This window comes from Gordionus sp. m RMFG-2023, chromosome 3 (genome assembly GCF_954871325.1).
Source record: "Gordionus sp. m RMFG-2023 chromosome 3, tfGorSpeb1-WG-v2, whole genome shotgun sequence".
NCBI lineage: Eukaryota > Metazoa > Nematomorpha > Gordioida > Chordodea > Parachordodidae > Gordionus > Gordionus sp. m RMFG-2023.
In genome coordinates this window covers 5,344,020-5,371,225 of record NC_088777.1, presented here as the reverse complement: position 1 = coordinate 5,371,225, position 27,206 = coordinate 5,344,020, and the positions used below count along the sequence as shown (strand labels likewise).

The following is a 27,206-nucleotide window of genomic DNA, read 5'->3' as shown; positions in this document are numbered from 1 at the left end:
ATTATATTTTAACTAGTGTTGTTACACGGCTCGTTTAGAGTCGATTTTTTAAAACGTCTAACTCAGTATTTTACCCAGAAAAATATTGTCAGAGCCTCCAGATTTCGATAATATATGAGTAGACCTTTGTTTCTTCTATGAGCAAAATCTTCAGGCTTGCGTAATATTTTTCTGGTTGAAATATTGAGTTAGCCGTTTTTAAAAATCGGCTGAGCCGTTTAACAACTCTAATTTTGACCATGAACATATACTAACTCAAAATTTCAAAATAGCAACTTATATTTTAATAAGTCTATGTTTATAATGATTTTAACATTAAATACTTTATATATTTATGGAATTTTTTTTTTGTATTTTATTTAAATCGTATAATAAATATAAATTGTAAGATATAACATTTTTCCAAAAGATTTTGTCTATTTTAGTGTGCGAAATATGTAAGAAAAAACTAATTTTTATATTTTAGATTTTGTTGCATTTATTTTAATTAATTTGAGTAAAATATAGTACCTATCTATTGGGTAGTCTTACAGAAGAGTCATTATTCCCATATAAATAAAATGACCAAATTATAAGGTTTTAACTATATATATTTCTTTTATAGAATTTGTTTGAGTATATTAGAAAGCATTAGTATTGTTATGTCATTTTCAGGTGCATCATTAATATGATCTTTATGCTGCGTTACGTTATAAAAAATATCTTCTTTACTACTTTTTAAAATAAAAATCAATACAATATTATCCCCACTTGAGAAATAACCAAATAAGTTTTGACTAAATTTTACCGAGAAAAATCTACCCAGATGTAATTTATTTCTAGTGTCATGTTATCATTGAGTAAAAGTATAGCCTTCAATAGGAAAATACTTTCTTTTTTTTAAAAAATATTCAAAATCGGAAACGATTTTTTAGTCCACGTTCCCAAACAGTGTTTATAATCCTTTATATTTTGACAAATTTATATAATAATAAATTAAATTATGCCCCTCAGTTTGGTATAGAGTGACAATATTTCATAATAATTTTGATTTTTTAAAAAAAATTCATTAGATACAAAACAAACACTTCAAATATGCAAAGGAAAATAAATATAATATTTTCTAAAAAATTTTATTGGCCTCTAAATATATTTCATAATTTGAACAAAAAATGGCTAATTTTTAGAATAATATATTGGGCAGGAAATTATATGCAATTGATTAATTTGCGATGTAAAAATTTTTTAAAAAAATTGTTCTAATTTAGTATTTATGAGGAAAAAAAAAGGGTTAGTGTAAAAATATTAAGCATAATTTGGAATCAAAGTAATTGGTTGCAAATTTATTAAATAATTTTTTCTATTTTTAAGCAGTCTATTTTGATGGGTGAATAATACAAAAAAAAATTTACATAAAAATTCATTTAAATATTTTAGAATAAATATTTATCTGGAATATATATAAAAAAATTGGACTTAAGTTAACAATTCTAATATTCATTATTAAAAATTTTGTCAAATATAATTATCTATGTTTTAAGGGTGGAAAAAAAATAAGATTAAGCATATAAATCTACTTATAACGTTTTCCCACTTTTTAGAGTTGTGATTTCAAATCTCAAAAATCTTAATAATTTTATCATATTTTTTTAATTGGATTTCTCATTCTAAATTACGTTAGTCAATTAAATAGAAATAACGATCAAATATTTTTTAAGTCGACTTCAAGTTCCCAAAAAGGAACCATGGGTATAATAAAGTTATTTTAAGCATTCAAAAAGTTGGTTCTGAAAAGTTAAATTAAATTATTAATAATAATCTATAAGTTTATTCTTACCGGTTTCAACGTTATAAGCTTATTCATACACCTAGTATTTATACTATTTAAAAAAAATGTAGAATTTTTATAAATTTTTTTTTTAAAAAAAACATGATTAATTTGATTTATCAAACAAGATAAAAAAAAAATCAGAACACATTGTTAGGATCCCAACTATATCTCAAATTTTTGTTCAACCCGTCCAAAGTTTTCATATCTTGGCTACTCAATTCGAAATCGAATATCTTGATATTATCCTTGACTCTGTCAGCTTTAGAAGACTTGGGTATGATTATAATTTCGTGTTGAATGGCCCACCTGAGTAAAACCTTATATTTCATAAATTTATCAATAATAAATTAATAAGCGCTTTCAATAATTTGATATAATTACAATCATCCAATACAAATAGAATTAGGGAGCTTGTGTTTCGATGTTTTTGCCGATATTTAAAATGATTTATTTATAAATATGTGTGTATTTTAGAATTGGCACCCAGATTGGCAGCTAATTTTTTTTTTGGCACAAACATCTTGGAATATCGATAACAGTTTGATAAATTATTTTTAAAAGTAGTGTTGTTAAACGGGTGGATTTGATTCAATTTTTTAGCCAGGAAACGATATATTACTAAAATATTTGTCGTCGGAAAATACCCTTAAATTGTTTTTCTAATGTTGGATTAATAAAAAAAGAAGCTTTTATATTTCACCTGAGCAACCGATTTCCCGTGGTTTTTAGATATCAGGGCCACTTTTTCATCTTTCAATAGATTTTGGCTCTTTTGGGATCCCAGAGAGGAATAGGCTTCCAAACGTATCCCCTTCTGGTTGTAATATTCCAGCAATTCTTCTTGGTACAAGTAGGGACGGAATTCGACCTGATTAACGGCGGGTAAGACCTTACAATGGAAAGAGCTATTAGTGTCCAACATTTCATTTAGATGCTTAACCGTATAATTTGAAACGCCTATCGCTTTTAACTTGCCATTTAGATGGGCTTGTTCCATGCATTTCCAGCTCTTTGTGCGAAGTTCTCTATAATATTTTTTTGAAGAGTTTATGAAATCCCTTTAATTTACATGTTTCTGTCTATAAATAATGTTGCCAGTTAAGAATTATCATAAATTATATTGACATAGTACAATCATTACGAAAGTGACGAAAAGGTGAAGGACAATATCGAAAAACATTACTTTTAATAAAAAATTTGAATAATGATTTTTTTTTAAATTTTGTGATTACATATTTAATATATAGATAGATGTATAGATTCATTTCTTGATCCTGCAAATCAGTTACATCTAACAAATACATGTAAATTTTTCTTGGGTAAATTTTGATTAGAAGAAATTTCCTTGGGAAATAAAAACGGGGAGATTTTACAAATTGTTAATGTTTTTTCAACAGCCATCTCCCATATTATGTTATCGTAAAAGTTTCGTGCGTTTTTATTGGTAGTTTTAAAACGCAATACCCTGCATTCACTGTCAGCGCGAATTCGCGAACAAGTTGGAGGAGTAGTTTGGCTTTGGTGTTTGTATTCGTATGCCCCACCCTGGTAATTTACTTATTATTTTTACTTTTTAAAAAAAAAAATTAATTAGAATTTCTATGGCTAAATTGGGTTGTATATTGAATATTAAGTTTGTAACAATTTTTGCGTTTTGTTCTTGCGACCATTATAAAAATTCGTATAAAAATTTTGTTAATCACTGAATCATAATTTTCTTTTTTTTTATATCTATTCCAAGTTGGTCTCCAAATTCTCCATTTCCTAACTTCGTTCCCGCTAAAATTTACTAGCATATGCATTTATTAATTCATTTTACAGTTCTAATTTTTAAAAAAATTTAGGTTAAAAAATAAAAAATTTACCTATTTTGAGGGTCATCTTCATTAAGATATAGAACACCGGGCCAGTGATTGAGAAATAAGTCCAGGTAAGGAGTTCTAAGTTTATCAAGGGTCTCTTGAATAGCCTTTGGAGCTTTCTCGGTCCCTTGGCTGTTCATGGCTTAAATGTTATATATATTCGATATTTAAAAAAAACACCAGACTAAAAAACTCGAATGCAAGGGCATTTTTAAATTAAACTTAGTTTAAATGCGTTGGCTAGTGATGTAAAATCGCTTTATTTGGGCCGATTTTTAATAAAACGGATAACTCAATATTTTAGCCAGAAAAAAAAAATAATACCTAATCTTCGAAATTTCGCTAATAGATGTCCGGACCTTTGTGCCATCTATAATCAAAAATTTTCAGGCTTGTGTAATATCTTACTGGATAAAGTACTGAGCTAATCGTTTTTAAAAATCAGCTCAATGCATCACTAGCGGTGGCTATACTATGTGGAATACCTTTTTTTTAAGGTATTAAATTTGAATGGTTTTGGTTTATAAAGCATGTTTCCATAAAGGAAGAGGGGGGAGGGGGGTTGTTAACTTTTGAATGATTTAGTTGTCCTTTAATATTTACTAAAAATAAATAATAATTTGTTTTTTTTAAACCCAATTTGGACGTTATGAATATGTCTTCCCTCTTCAATTTAAACTGAGGCAGAAATTTTTCGAACGCTTCGCCTAGATGGTGCTCATTTTAGTACACTTCCGCAGTGTCTTTTCGAAATAACATAATTCGATATTTGGTCAAATCCATTTCATTGTGTAATTTAGTAGTTTTAAATACAAATTATGATTCTTGATATTTTCTAACAAAAAAAAATTTCCATAACTTTCTTTATTATTCGTTAATAATGTTTTTTAAAAATCTATTTAATTTTTTTTTAAAAAGGTGTGTGGGTGTATTTCTTTTTCTCTCTTTCTTTCTTATGTATCTTGGGATTAGAAATCTCTCATTTTTAAATCCTTTACTGATTGCGATTTAATTTTATTAAAAATAGTTCATCTAAATTGTGATATAATATTATCCTTTAACTTTATTATAAATAACAAATTTTTTTTAAATAAATTTAACCTTAAGTATCTGGCAATCAGGCTGGTGATGGAGACAGAAATGTGGTGATATCTGGGGTCTTTTTGGAAAAAGATCAAGAACCCGTTTCTTCCAATCTCAATCAAGTGCAAGAGGCTGGGGAGAGTGTTGGAGGAAGTATTTTACAAAATAACATAAAATATTATACTTTAAATTTTTTTAAAATAATTAATCAAAATTTTGTTAATATAGTATCTTTTAAATTTTATTAAAAATAGTTCATCTATATTGTGATATAATATTATCCTTTAACTTTATTATAAATAACAAATTTTTTTTAAATAAATTTTTCCTTAAGTATCTGGTAATCAGGCTGGTGATGGAAACAGAAATGTGGTGATATCTGGGGTCTTTTTGGAAGAAGTTCAAGATCCTTTAACTCAAATCATAGAACTACCTCTACATTTCCCATTCTTAGATGAAAGTTTTATAGATGAAGAAGATGTAGTAGATACTTCCATTGCAGCTAATAGCTCTGATACTTTTCCAGTAATAGTTAATAGCATTCAATCTTCATTCTTAAATATCGAACAACCATATAATTTTATTCTTTCCCAAAAAAATCGTAATTTATTATATTCCAATAAATATTTATATATACATTATAAATTTGGGTTTTTATTTAAATGTAGACTAAAGCATTGTACCGCTAGAGGTACTTTGTTAAATAGGAAGTTTACATTAACCAATTTTCACAACCATTCTGATGAATCTGAGGAAGAGCATTTTGCAATTTTAGTAACTATGAATAAACTTAAAGAACAAATTCGAGCATACCCCTATCAAAGCAAACGTAAAACATATAATCAAGTTATGCGTATTAGAAAAATTCCATCCTAATGCTCTACCAACATTTCTATCTGAGAAAAGTATTATGAATCGTGATATTAAATCATTGAGACCTCCTTTACCTCTTATAAATTCTGATATCCGATTAGACGGTGATTATACGTTAACACTAGATAATAAAACATTTTTAATTTGTAATGAAAATAATGAATTATTAATATTTTCTACACACGAATTACTTGAATGCCTCTGTAATGCTGACCAAATTTTGATGGACGGTACATTTTTTTCGTGTCCATTATTATTTAAGCAATTATATACTATTCATTATGATTAATCATACAATAATTCCTTGCGCATATATATTGTTGCCAAATAAAAACAAAGAAACATATTTAAAAATGTTGGAACTTTTAAAAAATTATTGCCTATCTATAGGTTTTTTATCTTCTCCTCCTAAAGCACTTATAGATTTTGAATATGGGAGCACTTAGAGCTCTCGAAGAAATGTTTCCAACCATTTCTGTCAAGGGATGCTACTTTCATTAATGCCAATGTATTTCAAGACGTATACAGGGTAATAGATTGACAGCATTTTTTTTTTCCTTTCAGTAACTTTTTTCCCATTACGCAATTGAATGAATTTGATATCCATATCTTGTTGTATTTGTTTTAATATATCAATAAAAAGATATAAATTAAGATGAGAATATGTTATATACTCTTTTAGAGAACGATGAAATCCTTCAACATGGTTATTTGTTCTTACTCCTTGAACATCATACATATTCCACATCTTATATTTAAATTTTGCGTTTGGGTTAATCCAAGTATTTTTAAAATATGTAAAAGATCTCTTATGGGATCTTAATTAAAGGCCTCTACCTCACTATTTAATTCAGACAATACCAATGGTATGTCCGTTTCATTTAAAAAGGGTATCGCCATGAGTCTGTGATAAAATCTCTTAAAATCAGGATTAAGCCGACTAAATGCTGTCGATCTATTACCCTATATATGTCTTAAAATACATTGGCAATAATGAAAGTAGCATCCCTTGACAGAAATGGTTGTAAACATTTCTTCGAGAGCTATAAGTGCTCCCATTTCAAAATCTATAAGTGCTTTAGAAGGAGAAAATAAAAAACCTATAGATAGGCAATAAATTTTTAAAAGATCCAACATTTTTAAATATGTTTCTTTGTTTTTATTTGGTAACAATATATATGAGCATGGAATTATTGTATGATTAATCATTAAATGAATAGTGTATAATTGCTTAAATAATAATGGACACGAAAAAAATGTACCGTCCATCAAAATTTGGTCAGCATTACAGAGGCATCCAAGTAATTCATGTGTAGATATTAATAATTCATTATTTTCATTACAAATTAAAAATATTTTATTATCTAGTGTTAACGTATAATCGCCGTCTAATCGGATATCAGAATTTATAAGAGGTAAAGGAGGTCTCAATGATCTAATAACACGATTCATAATACTTTTCACAGATAGAAATGTTGGTAGAGCATTAGGATGGAGTTGAACGAGTGGATCCATTTTTCTAATACGCATAACTTGATTATATGTTTTACGTTTGCTTTGATAGGGGTATGCTCGAATTTGTTCTTTAAGTTTATTCATAGTTACTAAAATTGCATAATGCTCTTCCTCAGATTCATCAGAATGGTTGTGAAAATTGGTTAATGTAAACTTCCTATTTAACAAAGTACCTCTAGCGGTACAATGCTTTAGTCTACATTTAAATAAAAACCCAAATTTATAATGTATATATAAATATTTATTGGAATATAATAAATTACGATTTTTTTGGGAAAGAATAAAATTATATGGTTGTTCGATATTTAAGAATGAAGATTGAATGCTATTAACTATTACTGGAAAAGTATCAGAGCTATTAGCTGCAATGGAGGTATCTACTACATCTTCTTCATCTATAAAACTTTCATCTAAGAATGGGAAATGTAGAGGTAGTTCTATGATTTGAGTTAAAGGATCTTGAACTTCTTCCAAAAAGACCCCAGATATCACCACATTTCTATCTCCATCACCAGCCTGATTGCCAGATACTTAAGGAAAAATTTATTTAAAAAAAATTTGTTATTTATAATAAAGTTAAAGGATAATATTATATCACAATTTAGATGAACTATTTTTAATAAAATTTAAAAGATAATATATTAACAAAATTCTGATTAATTATTTTAAAAAAATTTAAAGTATAATATTTTATGTTATTTTGTAAAATACTTCCTCCAACACTCTTCCCAGCCTCTTGCTCTTGATTGAGATTGGAAGAAACGGGTTCTTGATCTTCTTCCAAAAAGACCCCAGATATCTAAAATTTCTGTCTCCATCACCAGCCTGATTGCCAGATATTAAGGAAAAATTTATTTTAAAAAAATTTGTTATTTATAATAAAGTTAAAGGATAATATAATATCACAATTTAGATGAACTATTTTTAATAAAATTTAAAAGATAATATATTAACAAAATTTTGATTAATTATTTTAAAAAAATTTAAAGTATAATATTTTATGTTATTTTGTAAAATACTTTCTCTTCTTGCAGTCAAATATTTGCAAACATCTAGAAAACAATAAATCACATATTGTATATTAAATAATTTACCATTGCATGCTGTGGTCAAAGTAAATAAGTTATTTATTTAATGTATAACCTTTTCCATTGCAGGTGGGTGAATTACAGTTAAAATATATTTTGTTTTTATAATATTTTGACCTTCTATATGAGGAAGGTATCATTTACAGAGTGGAGTAAATGACTATGCTACCTAATTTAAAGAAAAGTGTAACAAAATAAGTTGTAATCAAAATATTTACCTTTTTGTATTGAAAATTTTATATTAAATTTTTGGAAGCTTTGAAAATTATATAAAATATATATGTGAATATTTATTATTTACCTTTGTATTGAAAATTATATCAAATTTTTCAAAAGTGTAACAAAATAAGTTGTAATCAAAATATTTACCTTTTTGTATTGAAAATTTTATATCATTGGAAGCTTTGAAAATTATATAAAATATGTATGTGAATATTTATTATTTACCTTTGTATTGAAAATTAGATGAAATTTTTCGAAAAATTGACGCGAAATGGTATAATGACAAAACAAAGTCAAACGGATGGGTCCGATACCAAAATTTTTTATTTTTGGCGCCATATTTTTAAAGGTCAATAGCTGGAAAACGATAATAGTACAAATCGAGTTTGAAACGGTACAAATCGGGTACAAATCAATCCCGTTTTAAAAATTTGAAAAATCTCAAATTTTCAATATCTGGGGGGGGGGGCTAACTTCACGTTATAATATAAGGTTTAAAATTTGATTTCCGAAATAAATAATGAAGATAAAGCTTAATTTGAGGCATCATTAGGAAGAGAAAAAAATTCTCTATCGTTGTAAGTTAAAAAAAATTTTAAGTGTTTTTTATTTTTGGCGCCATATTTTCAACGGTCAATAGCTGGAAAACGGTGATGGAACAAATCGAACTGAAAACGGTACAAATCATTCTCTATCGACCTATTCACTTTTTATTTTTAAGTTCAAAAGTTGTGGGGCTGTCGTGAAGTTGGCCCCCCATTTTGTTCTTTGAATATCTCAAAAACGGTGATGGTACAAATCGAACTGAAAACGGTACAAATCGGGTACTAATCACACCAACTGATAAACCATTGATAATCAAAAATTGTGGGGCCAACTTCACGGACCTTACATATTATATTATAAGCATAAAATCATGAGGCTCTAACCGGTTCAGAAGGATTTTAGCGGTTCGGTTCAGGTTCGGCTAGAATTTTGCGGTTTAGATTCGGTGTCAGGTTTGATAAAAAATACCGGTTTTTAGCGGTTTTACGGTTCGGTTTCGGTTTGGATTCCCGAAAAACTTTAATAAATAATAATATTTATAATTAAAATCGTATACGATTGGGTTGCTTCAATAAAAATAATTTTATATTTTTCTTTTATAACCGATGAAGCTTTATAAACCTTTACAATTAGATGAACCGAGCCAAACCTTTATAAAATTTTTCAGTAACCAAACGGAACGGTTATAAATAAAGGTTCGGGGTCTCCTGATTGGGGTTACTGCGGAGAGATTTTACATTTGACAAAAAATCTGATACCTGTTCAATATTTTTTTTATCGATACATTTCATATATTTTTTGGCGCATTTAATATAATCTTTATGCTGCGTTACTTTATAAAAAATAATACTATTCTTACTACTTCAAAATAAAATTTATACAAAATTATCCCCCGCATGAGAAATAACGAAATAAGTTATTGACCAAATTTTACCGATGAAAAATTTATGCAGATGTAATTTATTTCTAGTGTCTTGTTATAATTGAGTAAAGGTATTGCCTCCAATAGGAAATACCTTCTTTTTTTTAAATATTCAAAACCGGAAACCATTTTTAGTTAACGTTCCCAAGCTCTGTTTATAATCCTTTACCTTGAATTCATAGTGGCGCGATTGCGATCGCGATTTAACAGCTGATTGATTTTTAAAATCTGTTTATGAGATCAATTATTCTTTATTAAAATCATTATTTCTTAGATTATTATTAAAATTTGAATTAAAGGTAAAATTAATATTGATAAATAAAAATTGATCTCATAAACAGATTTTAAAAATCAATCAGCTGTTAAATCGCGATTGCAATCGCGCCACTATGAATTCAAGGTTACATTTTGACAAATTTATATAAAAATAATTAAATTATGCCCTCAGTTTGGTAAAACGTGACAATATTCCATAATAATTTTGATTTTAAAAAAATAATCCATTAGATACAAAACAAACACTTCATAAAAATAATATTTTCTAATTTTATTGGCCTCATAAATATATATATATATATATTGAAATAATATATTTTATTTATATATTTCATAATTTATGAACAAAAATTGGCTAATTTTTAGAATAATATATTGGCAGTAAATTATTATGCAATAAAAAAATAATTAATTAATTTGCGATGTAAAAATTTTTAAAAATGTTCTAATATGGTATTTATAAGAAGAAAAAAAGGTTTGTGTAAAAATATTAAGCATAATTTGGAATCAAAAGAAGGCGTAATTTTCTACTAATTGGTTATAAATTCTATTTTTAAGCTGACTCTTTAATGGGAGAATAATACATAAAAAAAATCTAAATAAAAGATTCATTTTTTCTTATATAAAAAAATTGGACTACTAAGTTAACAATTTTAATAATTCATTATTAAAAATTTTGTCCAATAAAATTATCTATGATTTAAGGGTGGAAAAAAAAATAAGACCAAGGCATATAAATCTGCTTATAACGTTTTCCCACTTTCATGGTTGTGATTTCAATCCCAAAAATCTTAATAATTTCAACCATTGTTTTTTTATTAAATTTCTCATTTTAAATTACAGTTAGTCATTTAAATAGAATAACGATCAAATATTTTTCAAGCGACTTCGAGTTCCCAAAAAGGAACCATAGGTTTAATAAATTTATTTTAAACATTCAAAAGTTCGTCGTGAAAACATGTCTATTATTGAAGAATATAGTTAAATTAAATTATTAATAATATTCTATAAGTTTATTCTTACCGGTTTCAACGTTATAAGTATATTTATACACTGGTATTATACTATTTAAAAATATATAATTTTTTAAATAAATATTTTGAAAAAAAATTAAGCTAAAGAAAAACATGATTAATTTGATATATGTATCAAACAAAATGAAAAAAAAAATCAGAACACTTTGCTAGGATCCCAACTATATCTCAAATTTTTGTTCAACCCGTCTAAAGTTTCCATATCTTGGCTACTCAATTCGAAATCGAATATCTTGATATTATCCTTGACTCTGTCAGCTTTAGAAGACTTGGGTATGATTATAATTTCGTGTTGAACGGCCCACCTTAGTAGAACCTAAAATTTCATAAATTTTGATATAATCATTCAATACAAATAGGGGGTTTTTTTTTGCCGATATTTTAAATAATTTAAAAATAAATATGTGTATTTTATAATTGGCACCCAGATTGGCAGCTAATTTTTTTTTTCGCATAAACATCTTGGAATATGATAACAGCATTAAAACTGGGTGTATAAAAAAAATTTGCTCTGAATCGGATAGGGAGAAAATTATTATAAAACCGATCCAAAACATAAGGCTCATTTCATTAGCCTATACTTTCTATTCCTTAAAATATCTTTGTTTGATAAATTATTTTTTAAAGTAGTGTTGTTAAACGGCTGATATCTCACCTGAGCAACTGATTTCCCATGATTTTTAGCTATCAGGGCCACCTTTTCATCTTTCAGTAGATCCTGGCTCTTTTGAGATCCCAGAGAGGAATAGGCTTCCAACCGTATCCCCTTCTGGTTGCAATATTCCAGCAATTCTTTTTGGTACAAGTAGGGATGGAATTCGACCTGATTAACGGCGGGTACAACTTTACAATGGTAAGGGCTATTGGGGTCCAACATTTCATTTAGATGCTTAACCGTATAATTTGAAACGCCGATTGCTCTTAACTTGCCATTTAGATGGGCTTGTTCCATGCATTTCCAGCTCTGGGTGCGAATTTCTCTATAATATTTTTTTTGAAGAGTTTATGAAATCATATATACCCACCATTAACACTTTCCTTTATTTTCCCCCTTTTAATTTACATGTCTCTGTCAAAATTAGATTGACAAAGTGCAATCAACATGAAGTAATTTTCGAAAAAATGAAGAAAAATATCGAGAATCTTTATTTTTTTAAAGAAAAATTTGTGATTATATATCTAATTATGAAGTATTTTAAATAGATATATTCATTCATGTATTGATCCTGCAAATCATTTACATCTAACAAATACAAGTAAATTTCTTAGGGAAATAAAAAAGGGGAGATTTTTAAATTGTTAATGTTTTTCAACAGTCAACTCCCAAATTATATTATCGTAAAAGTTTCGTGCGTTTTTATTGGCCAGTTTTAAAACGTAATACCCTGAATTCACGGTCAGCGCGAATTCGCGACGAAGTTGGAGGATTAGTTTGGCTTGTATTGGTATGCCCCACCCTGGTACTTATGAAATTTTTATTTATCATTTAACCATTCATTTTTTTTCTCTATATATATCTTTAGGTTAACTAAACATGTGTTTAAAATATGTTTATTTTACTAGATAAAAAAAATATTGCCAATTTGCCGTGGCAGGACCAAAAAAAGTTTGATTTTGTTGGTCTTTATTCTAAACTGGTGTCCAGATTCTCCATTTCGAAACTTCGTTCCCGCCAAAATTTAATAGTTATTTGCATTTATTAATTCATTTTACAAGTTCTAATTGAAAAAAAATTTAGGTTACAAAAAAAAAATTAAACCTATTTTGAGGGTCATCTTCATTAAGATCTTGAACACCGGGCCAGTGAATTAGAAATAGGTCCAGGTAAGGAGTTCTAAGGTTATCCAGGGTCTCTTGAATAGCCTTTGGAGCTTTCTCGGCCCCTTGGTTGTTGGTGGCTTAAATGTTATATATATATATTCGTTATAAAAAAAAACCAACCTAAATAACGCGAATGCAAGGTTATTTTTTAAATTAAACTTAGTTTAATGCGGTGGCTACTTGAGCCCATTTTTAAAAATGGCTAACTCAATATTTTAGCCAGAAAAAAAATATTGCCTAAGCTTCGAAATTTCGCTAATAGATGTCGGGACCTTTGTGCCATCTATATAAAGCAAAATTTTCAGGCTATTGAGTAATATTTTACTGGATAAAATGAGCTAGTCGCTTTTAAAAATCAGCTCAAATAGACCAATTTTGCATCACTAGCTGTGGCTACTATGTGGAATACCCTTTTCTTAGGTATTAAATTTAAATGGTTTTGATTAGTGTTGTTAAACGGCTCGAGCCGATTTTTAAAAATGGCTAACTCAACATTATAGCCAGGGAAATATTTGCCTAATCGTCGAGACTTAGCAAAATCTTTAAGCTTGCACAATATTTTTCTGGATATAATATTGAGTTAGCCGTTTAACAACCAGAGTTATGGTTTTTAATGGATGTTTCCATAAAAGGGGGGGGGGAGAGGAGGGGTAGTTAACTTTTGAAGGATTTAGTTTTGCCCTTTAATATTTACAAAAAAAATAAATAATAATTTGATTTTTTTTAAACCCAATTTGGACGTTATGAATATGTCTTCCCTCTTCAATTTAAACTGAGGCAGAAATTTTTCGAACGCTTCGCCTAGGTGGTGTTCATTTTCGTACAACTCAGCGGTGTCTTTTTAAAATAACATAATTCGATATTGGGTCAAATATTTATCAATGACATATATAATACCTAGACTGACGATTCATTCATTAAAATGCATTTTTAAGCGTCGTTAAAAGCAAATCAGCTGAACCCGCCATTTTGGTAACACATATAGTAATTATTCTCATGTTAAAAACTACTATTAATTTGATAACTTGCTTCCTTATTATCTCGAGGATCCGGTAATTCTTTAATAAAGTTTGCATCAGATATAGGAATAAATTAGGCTCTCGTTTAAAATTTTAATAATGATTAGTGTAACCAAGATGGCGTCTCCAGCTGGTTTGCATTGATGTACACTTTTAATGAATGAATTGTCAGTCTAGGTATTATATGTCATTGATATTTATACATTTTATTTTGCAATTTAGTAATTTTTAAATACAAATTATGACTCTTGATATTTTCTAAAAAACTTTTTTTTATTATTCATTTCGTCCATTTTATTTATTTTTTTAAAAATGTTTCGTGAATATCAACGACATATAATGATTCCTAGACTGACGATGCATTCGAAAACAGCTGGGGACGCCTATTTGATTACATTTTAAAACGAGACGCCGATTTATTCCCATGTCTGACGCAAGCTTTATTAGAGAATCGCCTGGATAATAAGGGAGCAAGTTATCAATTTGATATTAGTTAACATGAGAATAATTACCGTATGGGTTACCAGAATAACGGGTCCAGCTGATTTGCATTCAACTACGCTTTCAGATGTATTATTATGGACGCATCGTCAGTCTAGGTATCATTATATGTCATTGGTGAGTATATATTTTGTTTTCTTCTATTTCTTTCTATATATTTTGGAATTTTAAATCTCTCATTTTTATATCTTACTGATTGCTATTTAAAAAATTCCCCCCAAAAAAATCCGATTTGAAAGGACATGTCCTTCTAAATGTAATAGAGTACCACCTATCATCTCATCAATAGCAGACCATTCTCACCTCGAGAAAAAAAAATAATATATATACAAAAATTCGAAAAAATTAAAGGGTAGTTGAAATGTTACATGGCAAAATTGTCGAAATCTCACGGCGTAGGCTAGAGGTCTGCAATGAGCGAGTTTTTAGACTCCCACTCGTTGTATGGGAATTTTTTTAACCCGACCGCCCGTTCATTTATCTATAAAAATTTTCTTAATTCATTCGCCCGTCTATTGTTTAAAAAATATTTTAAGACTAGTTTGGCTCTCTATTCATTATTTTTTAAAATGTATTTTTAAATTAAACATGTACAATAATGTAACATTATGAAATAAAATTATCATTTTTAATAAATTGAAGTCTGTTCTGCTCATTTCCCCCTTCAAAAAAAATATATTAAAAATTCATCCGCCCACGCTCGCCCATTACTTAAATCTTTTTAACCCGCCTGCCCCTCGCCCAAGGTTGAAAATATTTTAAAAAATCCGACTACGCCGATCCGAAGTATGGGAGGGCTAAAAACCCGCCAAATGTAGATCTCTAGTGTGGGCACCTACCGCGAATTTGTGCAACGCGCGAATTCAGGGTAAGAGTTTTAAAATTAAGATATCCTGAATCCCCTTAGATTCCTTATCTCAAGTTGACAAAATCTACCATCTTAAACAAAAAAAAGATTTATTTGAATTAATTTTTAAAAAAGGTGAAGTACTTTATTTAAAAATTCCAACGTAAAAATATGGCATAAAAATACATAATTAATACAAAAGTCAATTAGATTCAAAAAACAGAGATTTACCCTGTCCTATTTTCGGGATAATTAGATATAATTTTAGTTCATAAATATATATATTGTATATTATAACACGTCACTTATATCACGTGGTATTTTTTTTATGTAATATTGTAGTTATATAATATGATTATTATTTAAATTATTAGGAATTTTTTTATGTAAGAAATTAAGAACTAAAAAAACCCTAAAAACACAAACTAAAACAACTACCAACCTTAAACAAATTCCTGAAACTAAAAAAACCTTCTAAAAACAAACTGTCCAAAAATTATACAAAATTACAAAAATCCAAACAAAACAAAGCTGAAAATATATCAATCGTTTTCTTTATTTTATTCTTAATTTTCCAATATTCAACAAGTAAAAAAATAGTAATTCCTTATATATAAAAAATTAATAATAAAAATAATAATATCCATATTATATAACTACAATATTACATAAAAAAATAATACCACGTGATTATAAGTGACGTGTTATAATATACAATATATATATTTATGAACTACAATTATATCTAATTATCCCGAAAATATGACATGCCCACCCTTTATGGGCCCGGCACGCCTATATATATCAACAAACAAAAAGGGTATTAAAAAAAAACTAATACATATTACATAATTAATAAAAAAAATACAATGAAAAGTTCACTGACTTATTATAGTTTTCCCAAATGTAAATTTCTACGCTGACATTGCACTTCCCCAAAAATCATCTGAACCAGACCTGGGCTCTCCAAATGCGGATTCCACTGACGGTTGTACCTGCGTGGCCAACGAAGCGCTCGCTGCAATATATCGTTCCCAACTGAATTGCCAGATCCCCCTGAGGAAGATATCGACACAATACCGTCTTGACCATTCGGCGGAAGTCTACTCGTACTGGCTGTGAATCCGTGAGAAACCGAAGTCATCCCGGGTCCTAGCTCACGATACGCACGTCTTTTTCCGTCATTTGGTCCCTGCCAGGCATTGTCAAAAACGGTCTCCAACGGTACCCGAGTTCCCCTTTGAGGTCTGGAACATTGATGCCGCAGATGCCCCTCACCCTGACAGTTGTAACATCTCTTACGACGCATTCCTGAGTCAGGTGGCTGATTTTCATTAGTGGATCTTGAGCCCAGGATCATGCCATTGTCCTTTTTGATTAACGTTACTTGTAAGTAAAACTCCCTTAAATCTACTAAACGGGACACGGTTTCCATTTAAAAGTAAACTTAATTAACACTTTTATAATTTGGAGAAAAAAAAAATCTTTAAATTAAATAATAATTTTCATAAAAAAAATTAACACTTCATACACAACAACACTACTGCAACCTCAACCAGGCTCCCTTCCATCATTCTTCCCTTTTATTTCATCTTAACAACTATATTTTATACATGGACCATTACAATATAAACTAGAAGAAGGGGGGGGGCGGAGAAAAAATTTAAAAAAATAAAGGAGTTGGTGGGGCGTTGTTGCATTTAGTGGAGGGCTTGGAGAGACCTATTATATTTTTCTCGCGTGTTTTTCGTGAGGTGGAGACGAGATATTCTGTGATTGAACAGGAGGCCTTAGCTGTGATTTTCGAGTTGACAAAATGTCGTGAATATTTGATTGGTAAAAAATTTGTAATTTTTACTGATCACAAGCCGTTAATTCACTTATTTCGAAAAGATAACCGAGAGATGATGATGTCCCCTCGGTTGCAACGGTGGTTGTTGCTGGTAATGTAGAAATTCGATATCGTCGTGGCAAAGAAAATTGTTTGCCGGATATTTTATCGCGATTAGGGTCTGATGATGGAAAATATGAGTTGAAGGTGGACAGGGCGGGGACATTAAGAAGGCCTTGGTATGTTCGCTTTCGTGTATGCTCAAAGGGGGTCCTACCAATTGGGAGGATCTTAAGTTGAGTCCTATTCCTTTGCAATGTATTTTAAAATTTTTATTAAATTTAATATTTTTTAAAATTATGTGTAATGGGGAAAAAGCCTTGGGAAGATGATTGTAAAGTTTTTAAAAAGGTGGAAGAGGAATTGTCTGTGGTGGATGATTGTTTAATGAGGAGTAATCGAGCCGTAATTCCGTTCAAATTACGGGGTAAAATTTTAAATTTGTTACATGCTGGACATCAAGGTCAGGGGAATATGAAATCGTGGGCTCGTGAATATGTTTGGTGGCCGGGTATGGGAAAGGATATTGAAAATATCACAAAGAAATGTGAGCCGTGTAATTCGTGTGCGGCTATGCCCCGAAAGGACGTGGGTCAGATATGGCCCAGGTCGAGAAAACCGTGGGAACGTTTACACGTTGATTTTTTGGATTTAGATAAAAGGTCGTATTTTTTAGTTGTAGATTCGTATTCGAAATGGATAGAGTACGAGGAGGTACATGGATATACCACGAAAATTGTTGTAAGGAAATTGAGGGCATTAATGGCCAGGTTCGGATTACCTGAAACAATTGTGTCTGATGGAGGACCTGCCTTTGTTAGCGAAAATTTTAAGCAGTTTTGTAAAGAGTCAAGGATTCGACACATTTTGACCCCGCCCTATCATCCCAGCTCAAATGGTCAGGCTGAGAGGATGGTAGCAATTGTTAAGAATTGGATAAGGAAGGCCGGTAATCACGGAAATGGGGCGTATTTGGCCCAGTTGTATTACCTCAATTCCAGGAATAAGGATGGAGTGACACCTGCTGAATTGTTTTTGGGCAGGCGGACTAGTAGGGTTCCCTTAGATTTTCTAAGGGCCGAGAGTCACGAGAAGGGAGTTCTGGAGGACCGAAAGATTAGGTTTGGAGTTGGAGAAAAAGTATGGACTCGTTTGTTTGACGGGAGGGGCAAGAAATGGGCCAGGGGCATCGTTGGGGAAAACAGAGGTGCAAGGTTGAGTTTGATTCAGTTGGAAATGGGCGGCACGGTGATGCGCCATAACGATCATGTCCGATTTAGAGGGTAGTTTGGGGGAAGTGAAAAGTAGATTTTAGATGGATATAATGTTAAAAAAAATATATATAAATAATAAAAATGAAAGGTTCAACCCGAAGGTTTAGGCTCATCTTGAAGCAGTGATAAATTATATTTGGGCAAAGGTAAAGTATAAACGGGAATTAAAATGTACGCGAATTGCTGATATTTTTTTTAGGGATTTACGTATTATTACACGAAGGTAATGTTAATTTTTTTTTCATGTTTGTAATGGAAAGATTGGTAGGCCAGTTGTTGGCAATAAATAAGTTTAACTTTAGGGAAAGAATGAAGTAGAAACATTTTATTGTATGTTTTTATGTAATGGAGAATTATGGTGATAAAAAACATGCTTATTTTGGTTAATGTTTTATGTATGGAAGGAAACGTTTTACGGCTGTGTTACATAATTAAAATTTGAAGAAAAAGTGTAATAAACGGTGAAATGCTTTTTGTAAAAGGGAGATAAAGATGTTATTTTTGTGTGCGTTTGTATGTGCTATAAGATGAGAAATAATTGTTTTTTTGTGGTTGGCACGTGCTTAATTTTTTTTTAAATTTTTTCTCCGCCCCCCCCCTTACTTCTAGTTTATATTGTAATAGTCCATATATAAAATATAGTTGTTAAAATGAAATAAAAGGGAAGAATGATGGAAGAGAGCCTGGTTGAGGTTGCAGTAGTGTTGATAAATATAAAATTTTGTTTTTGTGTATGAAGTGTTAATTTTTTTTATGAAAATTATTATTTAATTTAATTTTTTTTTTCAAAAGATTTTTTTTAAAAAGTGTTTATTAAATTGACTTAATTTTTTTTTTGTAAAAGATTTTTTTTTCTCCAAATTATAAAAGTGTTAATTAAGTTTACTTTTAAATGGAAACCGTGTCCCGTTTAGTAGATTTAGGGGAGTTTTACTTACAAATAACGTTAATCAAAAAGGACAATGGCATGATCCTGGGCTCAAGATCCACTAATGAAAATCAGCCACCTGACTCAGGAATGCGTCGTAAGAGATGTTACAACTGTCAGGGTGAGGGGCATCTGCGGCATCAATGTTCCAGACCTCAAAGGGGAACTCGGGCACCGTTGGAGACCGTTTCTGATAATGCCTGGCAGGGACCAATGACGGAAAAAGACGTGCGTATCGTGAGCTAGGACCCGGGATGACTTCGGTTTCTCACGGATTCACAGCCAGTACGAGTAGACTTCCGCCGAATGGTCAAGACGGTATTGTGTCGATATCTTCCGCAGGGGGATCTGGCAATTCAGTTGGGAACGATATATTGCAGCGAGCGGTGGCTTCGTTGGCCACGCAGGTACAACCGTTAGTGGAATCCGCATTTGGAGAGCCCAGGTCTGCAGATGATTTTTGGGGAAGTGCAATGTCAGCGTAAAAATTTATATTCGGGAAAACTAAAATAAGTCAGTGAACTTTTCCTTGTATTTTTTTTTATTAATTATGTAATATGTATTAGTTTTTTTTTAAAAAAAAAGAAATATATTTTATTTGAATACCCTTTTTGTTTGTTGATATATATAGGCGTGCCGGGCCCATAAAGGGTGAGCATGTCCTATTTTCGGGATAATTAGATATAATTGTAGTTCATAAATATATATTGTATATTATAACACGTCACTTATAATCACGTGGTATTTTTTTTTATGTAATATTTTAGTTATATAATATGATTATTATTTTAATTATTAGGAATTTTTGAAATTACGATTTTTTTTACTTGTTGAACATTGGAAAATTAAGAATAAAATAAAGAAAACGATTGATATATTTTCAGCTTTGTTTTGTTTGAATTTTTGTTTAATTTTTGGACAGTTTATTTTTATAGGGTTTGGTTGAGTTCCGGGAATTTGTTTAAGGTTGGTAGTTGTTTTAATTTGTTTTTTAGGGTTTTTTTACACTCTATTAAATATTTATCAAAAAGAAAATTCATTTTTTTTACCTTTAATGATAAATTTTTTATAAATTAATTCCTTTGCATTTTTCTTTCCCCCTAGAAAACTTGAAAAAAATAATAAATTTCTAAAAAAAATTTGAAGACAACAATAATAATTTTATTTCGTTTTTTTTCTTCCTTTTTATATTCATGTCCTAAATCAAAAAAATTACTCAAAAGTTTTGCGAAATGCACAACTTTCGTAAGTTTTGAGAGATACGAAACATGTCCCGAATCATACACCTATTTTCAATTTAAAATATATAAAAATGTTTAATGTGAATGATTTACTCATTCTATATTTTATTTTCATATTATTTGAAGATACGACTAAACGTAGAAAAAAAGGCATAGATTTTTAGAAGGCCAGTATATATATGATATTATTTATATTATATATAAATTAATTCTAGATATCATGAACTTTTTAGAATATATGATAGTATTCTTTCTTATCCTGAAAAATTTTGTGTGTTCCATACATTCTTAGAAATTGGGAGTCATAGACACCGCTATAATAAGACATAAAAACTTTATCGAAGCATCGGCTGTATATAACCCTCATTCAGAATATATTTATAGATATTTGACAACTGGTATGAGCTTTAAAAAAAATAATATTATATGCAAAGATTGGCAAAGCATCAGTAAACACTATTGTCACATCAACATGCAGGTTAATATGGGTAGGTCTTCAACCCAAGCAACTGTTTACCAACAGTTGAACAGATGCTTGAAATATCATTAGTATACTTCAGGGAATCAAGTTTTCCTCACATCATAGGTTCTATTGATGGAAAGCTTATAAAAAATTAAACGACCTACAAATAGTGAATTTACATTTTTTTAATTTTAAAAAATTTAATTCCATTGTAATTCAAGGGGTTTCAGATGATAGTATTCTTTTCTAGATTCATCTTAATTGATGTTGTTTTTCCTGGGTCATAATTCTTCCCAATCTCTTCCCACTTGACTTAGCTAGCTGCCGTTTCTCTATGTTTTAGGTCGCTGTTGACCACACCGATGTGGTTTAATATTTTCCATGAGTTAATATTCATTCGCCATTTTTATTCACACAAATTACAAAAGTTTAATGATAAAAAAGATTAAACTTTTACAAATCGTAAAAGTTTTTTAAGAATCACGAAACTTGCGAGAAATGGAAAAAAATCATTTAGGCCAACATTTTTAATTTTCCATTATGAATGGCTTATATTTTTATTTTCGCTAGATTCGATAGCCTTATAAAAAATAAATAATATATATTTAATTTATTAAATAAATCATTTATCTAAAAATAACAATTTTTTTATATAAATCCTTTTAATATAATAATAGATTAAAAGAATAATTGCGCAAAATAATCTTTTTAATGTTTTACTCCCTAGAATTATAAAATTTAATATATTTTTAATATAATTTAACAAATATTACATATAATCTATATATATAATAGCCGTATTCAAGAAATGAACGTTTTCCTATCTTTATAACGTTAATTTTTATTTTTTCTTTATTAATGTTAAATAAATCGAAGGCTTTTATTATCTCTAGGGGTTCGAACTCGCGCCTTAATTTCAAAAGCAAACGTTCTTCCCGTAAGGCAAACGTTCTTACCGTTCAGCCCCTTTAAGCTTTATATTTTGTTATAAAAATCTTTATTTATATTTGATTTTTTAAAATTAACTAAATTTAATCAATATTTATTTTTTTTCATTGGATTATTAAGCTCTATTAAATTATTAAGAAAACGTTTTACAAATTTATTAAGTATTTTAAATGGCAATAAAAAATTTCTTCAATAGTTATATTAAATACTTAATATACGAATATATTACATATCTATATTTGAAATTTTAAGAAAGCATTTTAGAAATTTAATAAATATTTTAAATGGCAATAAAACATCGTTATATTTAAATACTTAATACAAATTTATATCTTACAAATTATATTATTAAACAGACACTACAAATTTAGTAATACTTAATTTTCTTATACTTAAGTAATTTATTTATGTTTTTTGCTACGGTTTGGATCTTCATTTTTTAAATAAAACATTAATAGGATTTTTACTGGTAACAAAATCGGGAACATCCCTTTTTTTGGCTATTTATCGTTTAGCGATTTAGAACCGATACCGACACGCGGTGTTAATTCCGCGCTTATAGTATATGGTTGTAAATTATTATTTTTCATATTTTTGTCTCTTTTTCCTATATTTCTACCTTCTTTTATTCATTCTTTGCTCCCCTAAAACCCATCTCCCACCTTCACGCGGTGGGGAACGAACAGCAATGCTGACTAACGGGAGCTCTGGTGTTATTAGTTATAATTATGCCCTTCGAGAAAGGCGGGTATTAATATTTTTCCCAATATTTAAATCAGAAATTACGAATATTTTATGAGGTATGATTTACAAATTTACCTCTTTTTCTACTAAATTTTACTATAAGGTCCAAGTTTAATATCCAATATTTAAGAACATTAATTCCCGTCATTCTTGACGGGCTATCAACTAGTATAATATAATATAATATACAATAATAAAATAAAATTATATATCAAATATAATTTTTTATAAAGAGTGACTAATTTTAATTTATTTATCTTAATAAAAGTAAAATATAATTATCAAAGAAAAATATTCATAACCAAAAAAGAATGACTTTGCAGTTTAACATAAAAAGAATGATTTCGCAATTTAACATATCAAAAGAATGACTTCCACAGTTTATAAAATAACTACGCACATAATAGCACCGTATTCAACTTTTTTGGATGCTGATCCAATGCTCGTATTTACGATTTTTTTTGTTGTGCATGTTCATTCTTATAAGGTTAATTGCATGATAAAAAAGGAAATGATATTAATAAACAACTTTATATTTTAGTTTTAAATATTTTCTTCTTTCCTATATGCTACAAGATCTGTGGATCAATTTATTTTTTGTTATAAATTAATGGCTTAAAAAAATACGCCGATATTTCAAAATTAACTCACTGGTAAGGACAATATTTTTAGCCATTTAAGCCAATTTTAAGACCGAGTTTTTAGCCAAAAACTATCCCTTTGGCTTTGGTTGTTTTTCTTAAATATATAGTGGCTCAAATTTGAAAAAAAAACTGGTACGAATTAAAACCGAGCCTTGTAGATTAAGGTGAATTAGCCAACATTTAGCGATTACTCAACTATTTTTCATTAATATTGGCTAATATCATGAGTATAGTACATCTCTTTCTAAAAATAACAATATAAAATAAGGCTACTATTGGTATTGGTGCATCTCTGGAATAAAAATTACATATTTTGCAAAATAAAAATAACTTTAAAGTCTAGACATATGACAAGATTAATATAGAAATCTGCCTGAAGAATTTTTGAAAAAAAAGACAAAATATTCTATTTTCTATAGAAATTTTGCTTTCAATTGTTATAAAAAAACTGCCTTATTTAATTCTATATACATAATAATGTTTCACAATTATAAATATTGTTTAATAATTACCAAAGGCTCGATAACCACTTTCAAGGGATGCACGGACAACTTCCATTATAGTATCTTTGTCCTTTATCAGATATGTACCCACTTAAATAAATGTAAAAAAATATTTTTTAGAAATATTGTATGAGACTCTTGCGGTGTTAACATTTATATAGAATGGTCAACTAAAATCATAATATATTTCTAGTTATTGCTAAAATTATTAAAGTTAGAAAATTTTTGGAATAAATATAACATTTGTTAGCATGTGAGAAATATCAATATGCTATGCTATACACATTAGAAATAAAATCATATAATCATATTAGCACTATACATTGATAATTTAACTGTTTTGATTGTCCATTTTCTTGCTATGTTACAATTAAGAATTTAGACTTATGACTGTATTAAATTGTTTTATAATTAAACCTCACAAGTTAACTTTCAGTTTTATTAGGTAAATTTGTGGGTCTAAGCAGCCAATAAGATATAATGCTAAATAATACTAAAATTGATTTGTACAGTTAAGTAATAGCACATAATTCGTTGTTATATTAGTCTTTTATTTTATATTCTTAGATTTATTTAACTAAATTTGTCTTAATTTTGTAATTTACTTTGTATTATTTATACATGCTTATTTTGTATGAAAAACAAATAACATCATACAAAAAATAAAAATTAAATTATTTATTTACAATTATTGGATAAAATAATTATAGCATTATATAGTTAAGAAACTTATCTATTGAATATAGTAAATTCTCTGTTCATTTAGAGGTTTTACAGCATATATAAATAATATTAGATTATGGTGCATGATTTAAATTATTCTTTTCTATATTTAAATTTTTTCCAAAATTGGGTTATTTTTCTTAACTTATGACCAGCATTACTACAGATTTAAAATATATTATATATATCAAGTAATAATTATGTTTTATTTTATTTACTGTTTCAAGTATTAAATTATGGCAACAAAATTTTTAAAAGAATGTACTAAACATTTAAATGAGTAAGAAATTGCTAAAACACAATAAAATAATTAATGGAAATTCTCAATTAATTTAAGCTTATAAATATTAAAAAGAAAATTACAAATATATCAATGATGAAGTTATTTTATTATTAAAATATCTAATTAGATATTTTTATTTGATGTAAAAACTTTTATCAATAAACGTTGATTGCTTATCAAATAAAAATTGTATTAGTATTATGTTCTTACTATAATATTATTACTCTAATTTTAAAATTTAACTTATCTGAGTTAATAATAAATATATTATAATCAAATAAAAATTATAGTATTTATATTTACATCCTATAATAGGCATTGAGTGACCTGTATTAAGTTTTACAGATTTCATTTGAGTATCGTATAATTTTATGTAATAGTATAGAAAATGGGAATAAAGTGCTACATTTAAAAGATTGACAACCAGTTATTTGACGGCAAAAAATGAAATGATCGGTGGCAAATATATTATCTTCTTATTGCCAGACTCGATTCTAGGTCTATTTGGGGGTGGGGGGAAGTAGTCTCATCTAAATTTTAAACTTCCCTCTACCCTTGAAAAAAAATTTGCATCAAGCCCCCCCTCCCCCCCACTTCAAAAAAAATATTTAAAATTTTCATGGTCCATTTGAAATATTGGTAATAACTTTTTAAAAATAAGAATGCAATAGAAGAGAAATAACTTTAACATCACTATCAGTTTAAAAAAAAAACTATTGTTAAAAAGCTTGGGTGAGTTTTAAAAACGGCTCGATTACAACCAAAATAATATCATGTAAGCATCGAGATTTGGCGTAATTTATCAAATAGAAGGGCAAGTCTTGCTTCCATCTATAAGCAAGATCTCCAAACTTATATAATATTTTGGCTAAAATTTGTATCTGGCCTTTTTTTATAAATAGACCAGAATCGGGTTCTTTAACACTATCTGAAATACCTAATAGCACCAACCGGACCTCATATGGTAATGAGGAACAAGGAGAAGTAAATATAATTAATTTGATGCGGGTGAAAATAATAGGTGCAAAGATAATAAGTAAAATGAGCTTGAGATTGTAAAAACAAAAAGATTTATTATTTTAAATATATTTTAGAGCCAATTGATATTAGTCATGTATTATAAAATGGGCCAAGAACACTGGAATAATATTTTGTAATTGAAGCTGGTACAATTTTTTACTTTCTTTGTAGGATCTATAACTTAAACGATGGTGAATCGATTTACCAAAACGAGTTTTACCAACTTAAAGAAATTTTTGAAAATAGTACAAATTATATAGAAGAAGAGAATCCTATCCAAAAGATTTTTCAATTTTTTAAACTAATTAAAAATTTGAAAAATAATTGGAATCTACATATAAATAAATTAAACCATATTGGAAAATAATATTGAAGAGATTAGTAAATAAAATTTAGATTCTTAAAAATTTATTTATTATAAGTTTATAAAGATATAAAGATTTGTGTTACATCATATTTTGTCAAATCTATGTATTCATAAAAAAATGTATTTCCATTTTCAATTCAGTTAAGATCATCCATAAAGAGTTGTGAATCAACTTTATAATCATTAAAGAGAATGGCTAAATCATATAAACGTTGATACACTAATATAAAAAAGGAGTAACTGGGTTTTGCTAGGACATGAATAAAACATACAGATTAACTTTGTAAATGTTAAGGCATTTAAAAATATATCTCAGCCAAAATTATATTGTAAATGCTTTATTTTTTCTTATACATTGCTCAAAATATGAATTGTAATAGTTATAATTTTATTTTATAAAATTATAAAGATTTGTGTTACATAATATTTTGTCGAAACTATATATTCATAAAAAATGCATTTTCATCTTATATTCTGCATCGGTTTAGATCATCCATATTGAGTTGTGAGTTAACTTTCTAATCATAAAAGAGAATAGTTAAATTAGATAAACGTTCGAATACTGCTATAAAAAAGGATAGCTTGGTTTTACTAGAACATGAATAAAACATACAGATTAACTTTGGAAATGATTTTAAGGCATTTAAAAATATATTTTAATAAAAATTATAATATTTTTATTTTTATTAATTTTACACTACTCAATCATTGATCATAATTTGAATTGTAATTATTTTAAAATTTTCTTATTTACATAT

At 28.4% G+C, this 27,206-nt stretch overlaps 2 protein-coding genes across 2 annotated transcripts; both read right to left on the bottom strand.

The window, feature by feature from the left end:
- Nucleotides 1-1,667: 1,667 nt before the first annotated feature.
- LOC135926193 (glyoxal reductase-like) lies at nt 1,668-8,266 on the bottom strand. The gene is made up of 5 exons (XM_065461950.1): nt 8,238-8,266; nt 8,163-8,195; nt 3,676-3,814; nt 2,511-2,835; nt 1,668-2,127 (listed from the first exon to the last, which is right to left on the bottom strand). Exons 3-5 carry the CDS (start codon nt 3,810-3,812, stop codon nt 1,948-1,950), a joined length of 642 nt encoding a protein of 213 aa, XP_065318022.1. The 5' UTR covers nt 3,813-3,814; nt 8,163-8,195; nt 8,238-8,266; the 3' UTR covers nt 1,668-1,947.
- A 2,922-nt stretch (nt 8,267-11,188) lies between these two features.
- On the bottom strand, nt 11,189-25,460 carry LOC135925759 (glyoxal reductase-like). Its single transcript, XM_065461230.1, has 6 exons — nt 25,365-25,460; nt 24,065-24,145; nt 13,782-13,889; nt 12,991-13,129; nt 11,887-12,211; nt 11,189-11,547 (listed from the first exon to the last, which is right to left on the bottom strand). Exons 1-6 carry the CDS (start codon nt 25,411-25,413, stop codon nt 11,368-11,370), a joined length of 882 nt encoding a protein of 293 aa, XP_065317302.1. The 5' UTR covers nt 25,414-25,460; the 3' UTR covers nt 11,189-11,367.
- Between the last annotated feature and the right edge of the window lie 1,746 nt (nt 25,461-27,206).